The sequence below is a fragment of a genome, assembly GCF_019968955.1.
Source record: "MAG: Porospora cf. gigantea A chromosome Unknown PgA_NODE_972_length_9014_cov_366.407, whole genome shotgun sequence".
Classification (NCBI taxonomy): Eukaryota; Apicomplexa; class Conoidasida; order Eugregarinorida; family Porosporidae; genus Porospora; species Porospora cf. gigantea A.
The window spans coordinates 1-9,014 of record NW_027151998.1 but is presented as its reverse complement, the minus strand read 5'-3'; the positions used below and the strand labels follow the sequence as shown (position 1 = coordinate 9,014).

The 9,014-nt window shown below is 53.3% G+C and overlaps 5 protein-coding genes across 8 annotated transcripts; 2 read left to right on the top strand and 3 right to left on the bottom strand.

Moving 5' to 3' along the window:
- Positions 1 to 149: 149 nt before the first annotated feature.
- KVP18_001312 (uncharacterized protein) lies at positions 150 to 2,024 on the bottom strand (the record flags this gene model as incomplete). Of its 2 annotated transcripts, none has more annotated exons than XM_067951204.1 (1): positions 150 to 2,024. In XM_067951204.1, the coding sequence occupies one exon, from the start codon at positions 2,022 to 2,024 to the stop codon at positions 150 to 152; it is 1,875 nt and encodes a 624-aa protein (XP_067805462.1). The 2 variants fall into 2 exon arrangements, with proteins under 2 accessions (XP_067805462.1, XP_067805461.1); XM_067951203.1 differs by having other exon boundaries at positions 150 to 1,961.
- Positions 2,025 to 2,181: 157 nt separating this feature from the next.
- KVP18_001313 (uncharacterized protein) lies at positions 2,182 to 3,762 on the top strand (the record flags this gene model as incomplete). The annotated part of the gene is made up of 1 exon (XM_067951205.1): positions 2,182 to 3,762. One exon carries the CDS (start codon positions 2,182 to 2,184, stop codon positions 3,760 to 3,762), a length of 1,581 nt encoding a protein of 526 aa, XP_067805463.1.
- A 277-nt stretch (positions 3,763 to 4,039) lies between these two features.
- Positions 4,040 to 6,131, bottom strand: KVP18_001315 (uncharacterized protein; the record flags this gene model as incomplete). 2 transcript variants are annotated; one of them, XM_067951208.1, is made up of 2 exons in its annotated part: positions 4,040 to 5,884; positions 5,913 to 6,131. In XM_067951208.1, 2 exons carry the CDS (start codon positions 6,129 to 6,131, stop codon positions 4,040 to 4,042), a joined length of 2,064 nt encoding a protein of 687 aa, XP_067805466.1. The 2 variants fall into 2 exon arrangements, with proteins under 2 accessions (XP_067805466.1, XP_067805465.1); XM_067951207.1 differs by lacking the exon at positions 5,913 to 6,131 and having other exon boundaries at positions 4,040 to 5,725.
- Positions 6,132 to 6,192: 61 nt separating this feature from the next.
- On the top strand, positions 6,193 to 6,963 carry KVP18_001314 (uncharacterized protein; the record flags this gene model as incomplete). The annotated part of the gene is made up of 1 exon (XM_067951206.1): positions 6,193 to 6,963. One exon carries the CDS (start codon positions 6,193 to 6,195, stop codon positions 6,961 to 6,963), a length of 771 nt encoding a protein of 256 aa, XP_067805464.1.
- A 77-nt stretch (positions 6,964 to 7,040) lies between these two features.
- On the bottom strand, positions 7,041 to 8,505 carry KVP18_001316 (uncharacterized protein; the record flags this gene model as incomplete). 2 transcript variants are annotated; one of them, XM_067951211.1, is made up of 2 exons in its annotated part: positions 7,041 to 7,492; positions 7,521 to 8,505. In XM_067951211.1, 2 exons carry the CDS (start codon positions 8,503 to 8,505, stop codon positions 7,041 to 7,043), a joined length of 1,437 nt encoding a protein of 478 aa, XP_067805467.1. The 2 variants fall into 2 exon arrangements, with proteins under 2 accessions (XP_067805467.1, XP_067805468.1); XM_067951212.1 differs by having other exon boundaries at positions 7,423 to 8,466.
- Between the last annotated feature and the right edge of the window lie 509 nt (positions 8,506 to 9,014).

Sequence of the window (9,014 nt, the reverse complement as noted above, 5' to 3'; positions counted from 1 at the left end):
GACAATCCGTCCTTGAGGCCTCGGATCGTTCTCCTCTGTCCGCCCTTTCACCCCTGTCAGGACTTCGGTATCGATCGCCGCGGGATGAGTCCGGCCTAGACTCTCGCGAGGATCTGGCAGCGCGTTGCTCACGCATAAATCACGAAATCCTAAGCATTGATTCTCATTCCAGACGCATCAAACCCTCGACAGATCACTTGAGACACAGGTTGCTCTTTAGCACTGAACGTCTTGCCCTGATCTTCGTTGAGGGAATCGTGCCACTTGGTTACGTCCCGCACGAATTTCGGCGAGAATTTAATGGTGGTGGCGTATGTCGCTGGAGTTGTCTGATGAAGCTCGTCAGCGTATTGGCGAACCGAAACCCGTTCAGAGCAGTTGCCAATAAGCTTGCTTGTCGAAGGCGCGGCCCAAATCCTAACGTAGAACCCGTCAGGTGTTTGGTGGCCGATGATCAGTCTGTCTGTTTCTGGCCGTACGTCGGTAATGTCCTTGGCGTTCTGGATGGTAGACATTGCCAACTTGTCAGAGGGGTCCTTCTGCTTGTACTGGAGGACGTAGGCACTCTCGAACTTGAACGTGAAGTCAGGATTCACCGCCATGTTGTAGAGGCTGTTCAAGAGGTCCTGGAACAGAACGCCCGTCATTTCATAGTAGGAGCACGTTCGAAAGGCTTTGACAGCTTCGGGCAGGACCAGATTGTCTGAGGAAAGAGAGGGGTTACGGGAGTGTGACACCGCTCGCATGACTGCCAGCACCTTCCCGCAGCCCAGCATGCAGAGATCGCAGGGGTCAAGGCCCCAGTTCAGAGCCGTATTCGCGTATAGAAGAAAGCGGACAACAGCTTGGGCTCCAAGAACGAGATTGGAGTAGGAGGCGCTGTCGTCGACTGCGGTATCTCGCTTCCACTGAACCACTAAGGAGCGCATGAGGAAGTATGGTACGTCCATCAGCTTCTCAGGCTGTTGGGTGGTGAATAACACGTCGATACGACGGTTGTGGTAAGGTGCAACAAGCTGAAGCACCTTGCCATCAGGAGTATCCTTTTTCCCAATGGGAAGCGCTAGAGCTGCGCCGACGTTGCCGTTCTGAGCTCTGTTGGCCAGGTTGGTGATGCATTTCTCCACCACGAGTTCAGGGGACACACTCCGGGCCACCTGCACAACGAACTGGATTTTACTGTACTTGTTCGAGCACCCCGTAGCCCACGGTCCCGCGAGATAGGCCTTCTTCACAGTGCAGTGAGGGATCGAGCGGCTCAGTTTCCGACAGATATCCTCCAAGTCATGCTTGCTCTGAGAAAAGAGCTGTTCGGTTTCACTGAAGCTCGACAAGGCGCTTGAAAGGCGACAGTACTTGGAGTGGCCTCCGTCGGAGTGCTCGGACATACGACAAGAGTTCCGAGTGCGGTAGCGGAAGGGCCAAGCAAGCAACGAATTGTGAGACTCCACCAGATGCCCCAGTGTCTTGGCCTCGCTGATGGTGGTCTTTCCCACGGCGAGACGTCCGTTCACATCCAGAATTTCCACCACGAGTGTGTCGTCGTGCACCTCACTGAAGGGCCCCGCATGATACGCGGCAAGCACGGCTGACCGGCCGTTGAAATTCACATGGGTGTAGAACGGTCTGCAGTCCGGAACGGAGTCGTCGTGTGGAAGAGACTGAAAGGTGATTTTTTCGTTGTAGTCGAGGCTCTTGCCTTTACGAGGTTGGTCCATTACAAGGTCGAAGCCCGATTCGGAGAAGGTGCCGGCGAATTGCAAACCCTGCTCTCGATCCCATCGACATAACCGCTCGCTACGGCTCACGTCGCTCACGTTGTTTACGTCGCTCACGTTCAGAGTCGTCGGTGCAGGAGCAAATCCCACGGCCGAACCACCCTTGAGAGTGAGATTAGAGATACCCGCGACAGTCGGTGGCGATGGGTCTTTCGCCTCATTAAGGTCCCGAACGGCGGCCATGGAAGCTACAAGCTCGGGAAACAAGCGTATGTGCGAGGTAGATTGAGATACGCGCATCCTCATCTTCAGCGGAATTTGCCGATTTCGGTTATTAAAATCATAACACCCTGTCTCGCTTGCTCCAGCCTGCGCTTGCCATGAACCTATGGCCTATTACGCACGCCCGAAGATTCACGAAATGACACCCCCCACCAGAATGTCTATTTTGTCTATATTGTAAATGTGCTTGTTGGAACCTTTCTTAGAGAGGGGCGTGCCCTTGGATCTTCTGGAAAAGTTGCAATCCTCCAGGGAGGAGATCTTATCTCAAGCATTCGCTGTCTTGAAAAGACGGCAAGACCTTGAAGTCGCATTGAATATAGTCAACTACGTCGACAAGGAGGAATTGAAGCAGGATCTCATCGACGCGGTTGTAGACGCCTATTTCAAGACCCCAGACCGGCTCGAGGACCGAATCAGCTTGACCCTCATAACAGACCCCGTAGTAGTGTCTAGTGGCCACACATTCCAACGCAACTCTGTCTTTGACGGCAACAAGCTGAAGGTAAGCACCTGCCCAGTGACTCGCCAGGCACTGCAGAGTCAGGCCTATCCGAACTTCTTTGTCAAGCAGGAAGTTGACGCTTGGGCTGAACAACGCCGAAATTTCAACCGTGCAGTCACGGAGAGAGGATTCCTTTCTTTGAGGACTAGCCTGGCACGTCATCTAGCAGACCTGGTGACCAAGCAGGCTGGAGAAGCTGGACTCTACCTCGCCCTGAAGCTGGATATGGGGTTCACGGGTAACTTCGAGGTTGACACTCTGTCTTATGTGACGAGAACCATGACGTCTCGTGACCTGATGGTTGATGAGCGACAATGCATCGAGTCCCTGATCGCCGTGGCCGTCTCTGGGACTCCTGAGGAGTCTATGACCCGACTGTGCTCATTGGCACAAACTATAAGCAGCACACTAAGAACGAAGAAGGTGCAACTGAAAAATCGGGAGCCGGTCGCATTGTCGCTCATGCGCGTCGCCACAAGCATCCTTGAGTTGGACTCACAGTTGGGTATGAGTTTTGACAAGGAGCTGGGTGAGGGAATTCGAATGGTGCTGTCTCAGTGTGGTCTGCAGAATTCCTACGAGATGCTCTTCGGTAAACCGTGTTGCCAACCAACTACATGCACCGCCTTCCAACGCGGCAGCTTCCGCATAGCGCAAGTGCACCTCGAGAGGCAGAGCGAATCTTATGTGCCGTTGGTGATGTATGCAGCTGGGCAGCCGATAGATCTGTTGACTGTGACCACCATGTGGAAGGATCAACTCTGGGGCAACAAGAAGGGGGAAGCCCGATTCGCCATATATCGACCTAGGGAAGGGGTATGTGTGACCCCTCAGGTCGTCATGCAGCCTCCAGTTCCGAACGAGAATGAGCCACTCCAGCTTGATGCCCACGATGCCGGGAACGACTATCATAGTGACTCCTTCGTGGAGAGACCCGAAGAGTCTGAGGAGTCTGTTTCAGACCTTTCACGCTCCTCTCCGACAACAAGAGTGGAACCGATATTCACTCGTAATCTATTCGGTGTCTTTGGGGATACCGGACCTCGCGAGCGGACTGAAGTCAGCTGGGTGGCCGATTCAGAAATATTAAGCATGATAGAGCCTGGGGATCACATCTCTATCGAAGGGAAAGTTGGCGGAGGTGGCGGTCATTCACTGGAGTTTTCCGACTTTCGGTTCGATGTCATTTCTCGTGCAGAAGGAAGCCCGAAGACCCCAGTGTTTTTGGCGTCTTTGCTGTTGTTCTCTCAGGTTTGAATTTGCACCACTGCACATTTCGCTATGAAGCCTGTGTCCTTAGAGACTCAGTCGTGCAGGCCACAGACATGGCTGGAAGGCTTTGGATGGCCTAGTGCAGATCTTATTCTTTCTCAGATCACACCTCGAGACCTCGCAACGTTCCCCGAGCTGCCACCAGAACTCAATTTGGTTCCTCCCCATGATCAACTCACCCACTACTCCTCACCGCAAGGTCATCGTTTCGCTCTCCATACCGACCGATGGTGGTCGATAGGCATGGTCGTCAAGGGTGGCATTATCCAGTCTCATTTCGAACCTCGCTGACGAGAGAATGCGGCAAGCATCGGGATGATTGTACGGTCTTGAAGAGCTCCAGGAAAGAGTGTGTTACTTTCGGCAAGTCAAAACGGCTGTGTTTTGAGTTCATGCGGTCAGTAGAAGCGAACACTGCGAGTTGGAGCTGGTCGAAGGCGAAATAGAGGTTACCCTTGCATTTCTCTGTGAATGACATGATCTCGTGTTCCCTAATCTCGGGGCATTTTGGCTGGCGCTGGCTGAAATGTGTGAGAAGTAGGCTGTGACATTCAGCTTGCACGGCAGTCGCAATGGCCTCGGCAACGGTGCAATGCTGCTTGGCTTTGGCCTCTTCCTCCATGCCAAAGGGGAAGGTAGCTTCGTGTATTAAGAGACGGACACCTTTTGCAGCCGTAGCGAAGGTCTCCGACGGGCGGCAGTCACCCGAGTACGCCACTAAGGGGGTGCCGTCTTGTCGGACTACAAAACCAAAAGAGTCTGGCACGCCATGCCACTCCATATGTGGCACAGAGACAGGTTGGATGAGGGCGGGACATGGACGGGTCATGAGTGGTGTCTTTGACTTAGGAAGGAATACCTCTACTTCAAAACCGAACAACCCGCAGACCTCGCTCATCCAGTGATCAAGGCTGGCAGGAAGGAAAATCCGGGTGCTTTGACCAGACCGACATGCGAGCAGGTTGAGCAGGCCGTTATGGTGATCTGCATGGGCATGGGATATGGCGACGGTTGAGGTATTCTGAAGTCGGCGGGCGCCCTCAGATGGAGTGCAGTACGCAAGCATTTGGGCCACAGTGCCCTCTCCACAGTCGAAAAGAAGTCTGGTGTGTGCGTCCAGATCCAACGCGAGAGCTGAGACGTTGCGATACTTACCAGGAATGGCGGAACCAGATCCCAGTACAGTCACTGCGGGAGTCATCGGTGTCTCAGTGAATGAATCGCCATCCCTTTCCGTTGGTTCCACGGACGGAGCTGCAGGTTCTTCGATAGAAGGAAGGAATGTGAACGTGGACAGCGGTGCTGAGGATGACGACAGCTGTACGGATGGAGGCAGGCGGGGAACCATGCCTGGCAATGCTGACCTGACGATTTCCAAAAGTAGAGAGCTGTCTTCGGACACAGGCAGAATCCTGTCGGTGTCTTGAGACGTAACTGGGGTACCAGCCCAGAAGTCGGGGTCAGCTGTGGTACCCATCAAGAAGACTCGGGATAATGATGCGGTTTCCACGGGAGAGTGGATGCGCTTCCGGCCTGTTAACACCTCTTCCTCAAGTGAACATTGTACCAGCTCTGGCGTGAATGAGTCGTTCGGCACTACTAAAAACGAGGCACCTTTTCGGCCCGGACCAAGGAATTCTGCAGCTCTCAATACAGTGCCGTCCTCCTGGATCACGTCCTCGCCCCGTTTAAGCGCGCCACAGAGGGGCCCTTTGATGCCCAGGCGCTTGAGTTTATGGCCATCCAGCTTGCCTGGTATGTCAGCGCATTCCGAGAGCAGCGAGAGGGAGACAGTAGATTGAGGACCTCTTTTGCTAGTTTTGGCGGCGTAAAGAGTGAACTGTACGTGACGCGTGGCAGCCGCCGGCAAGACCACATGGCCTGAAGCGAGCTCATACACATAGAGGTCGAGGAATCGAAGTCGGGCAAACGACCGGCTTGCGCTCATGAAACGAATCAGACCAGGAGGGCCCCATAGACGCACGGGTTTCCCACGCTGGGAGCCCTCTGAGTACTTGCTCTTAACACCCTTCGCGTGGCCGAACGTCACTGTTTCCCACTCTTGAGTCGTTCGCGCCGGGTATGTCGCTCCAGCGCTCCCATCAATCTACGTCGCAGGGGGAAAACACACTCACGGTCAGTAGGAAGCCCAGCAGGCCAGAGACGTTCTCCGGCTCCATTTCCAGTATCGTTATGTCTTCCACCTTCGAGATGGAAAGGCGGGACTCAGTCATGAAGCGCTGAGTGTTTTCTCCGCAATTGACCAGAACCCTAGAACGGGCTGTCCGTATCCATAGACTCGGAGGCACACCTGCATAGCGGTGCCAGCCGAGGGTAGTTACTGCGCACTCCATCGCAATCACGGAATTTCCCCACGTGATTGCATGCTCGCACAAATTCAATTTCATTTTCACAATGTTCGAGGCTGTGCTCAATCAGGCAGTAACGTTCAAGAAGATATGCGACGCTCTTAAGGAGATCGCCAGTGATGTGAACATCACCGTTAACGACGAAGGGATGTACATGCAAGCAATGGATGCAAGCCATATCGCTCTGATGGAGATGGATTTCAAGCGGGGCGCATTTGATAAATACGTCTGTGACCGACAGATGGTTATTGGGCTCAACGTAAACACCTTGGGGTCTATTCTGAAGGCTGCGACAAATGAGGACTCTGTGACTTTTCGGAAAGAGGATGACGCCGAGAAGTTCCTTGTTATGTTAAGCTGCCCGGGTGACGACCGCGTGTCGGAGTACGAGCTTCCAATGATTCGGATTGATGCAGACCAGATTTCAGTGCCTTCCGGAGAACATGACGCACAGGTCTACCTCGCCTCGAAGCACTTCGCAAAAGTTATCGGTGATCTTGGTAACTTTGGCGAGTCACTGGGTATGCTTGTGACCCCCGAGGACATCACGTTCAAGGCCGTCAGCGACAGGGCCTCTACGAAGATCGTCATACGGAACTCACAGAGCTCAGGGGTTACGGTGACCTGCCAGGCCAATGTCGAGCAGGCCGTTTCCATGCGCTTCATGGCGCAATTCGCCAAGGCGTGTCCCATATCGACTACGATGTGCCTACACTTTAGTAGGGGACAACCAATTGTGGCCACCTTCCCAATCAACGATTCCCTAGAATCAGGTACTATCCGATACTTCCTTGCTCCAAAACTTGAGGATGAATAACGACAACAGAAGAGTTGTGTGATCAGTGTATTTTCAACCAAGCTGGTGGAGCACTATATTGTTTAGGAGGCTTCTGCCTATCGCCGTAAGGCCGAGCAACCACGAGTGCCACAAACTACTTGTGATGAGTTCTTGCCGATTCGACCACGCGCAGCTATTTTCCGCGTATTGACATCCGGTTCGTAGTATCTAAACAATCCATCGAACGCCAGGTGCTTCTTGGTGGCTTCTGGAATTATACGCGCTCTCCTGGAGTGCAGCCTTTGCACTCGGGCAGGTGACGTCGTAATGTCATCGGAGTCAGATTCCGAAAGCTTCTTACCTTCTCTCCGCGTCAATCCGGCTGGCAAGTTCTCCTTGGGCGAAAGCAGGGAGATCGGGGACTTGTCTGGTCGGATTCCTCCTAGATTTAAGAGGGGCACGCGAGTTTGAGACTGGTGGCGGCCCTCTGATAACGTACTAAAAGATCTCAGAGCGTCTTGATGAAATTGCGCCACCATCCGTTGGACCCATTTCAAGTTGAATACGTCTGGGTACAAAACACGCGAAAGCCTCACCGTGTAGCCTTAACCGCCGGTCCTCGTTGTAGACCAACAATGAGCTAACCGCGTCCTTAAAATCCTGGGGGATGTCTGGGGGGTAGTCATTGGTTTGCACAGAAAACACCTTGCTAATAAGAGTCCCGTGCTTCGTCGAGTTGAACGCTGTACGCCCCACGAGCATCTCATAGAGGAGCACACCTGTGGCCCAGATGTCCATTCGCCAGTCGTGTCCCGCGCCTTGTAGCATTTCCGGCGGTAGGTAGTCCAATGTGCCACAGAAACTGAAGTGCTTCTTATTCCCCAACACGGGGGACACCCAACCGAAATCCGTTATCTTGAGCACCCCGTTGGAGTCTAGGAGCAGATTTTCGAGCTTCAGGTCTCGATGATGGAAACCAGCCGCATGGATAGCAGTCAATCCAGACACCAGCTGCATGAATCTTATGAATGTGGTCCTTTCATTAAAGCGCCGGTGTCGAGTTCGCTTCATACACTGGTAAAGGTTGCCTCCAGCGCAATACTCCATCACAAGGTGAAGGCTCCCTTCGTCTTCGAAGACTCGATGGAGTCTCGCCACGTTTGTGTGATTTATTTCTGTTTGCGCAAGAATCTCCTTGGCATGCAGTGGCAGACGGATGTCTGTGACCGATTTTGCGATCGACTTTACGGCATATACGTTTTTCTGGAATCTCATGCGTCGCACTGTACCGTAGGCTCCTCGACCAACCACGCAGTCCCCTAAACTGCTGCCAATACGTGCCCAGCCTTTTCCTGTAGCCGTCGTTTCGGGAACAAAATCGGAAAGGCTCTCTGCCAAATGGACGGCGTCAGGATAAAACCTGGGTTTCTGTGTGGGGAGAATCGCCTTGACTGACTCGTAGGCGAGTTCGTACTCATCCTTCGGACGCGCGCACGTCCATTTCGAACGGAAGGTTGGCGGCAGCTGATCCAGATTCAGCATGGGGACCGAATCGTTGTCTAAACTACTTTCGGACCTCATAATTTGGGGTTAAGCTGACACGACGATTTTACACCACAATAGAACCATATAATCACGCTGTATGCTAATTGTAAGGTTCGGGAGCCCCAGTGGCGTCATACGCTGGCGCCACTACATCTGAGCGGCACAAGGGGAATTGTCCACAAACGAGGTAACGAGTTTCTCCCCTTTCGGAAAAAAAAGGCTCATTACCAAACATACATACTACTACGAAATCGGGACAGTACGGACGACCCAGTATCTAAGAGGTGGAACCACGTGCTCACTCGTCACGCGCCCCCCCAGGGACGTCCGGACTGGCCCGTTCGGCTTATCTCTTGGTGTCGTTACCGGCCTTCGGTTCTTTACGTAGGTGGGGCTTTCTGCGAAAGGCTTATCCAATGGGGGCTTTCTGTGAAAGGCTTATTCGGGTCGGGGTGCATGTCGGAGTGTATGCTAATGTAGGCTCTAGATTGGGGAATACCACTACACGCAGTCATCACATTCATACATGTGTGGGGTAACCGACA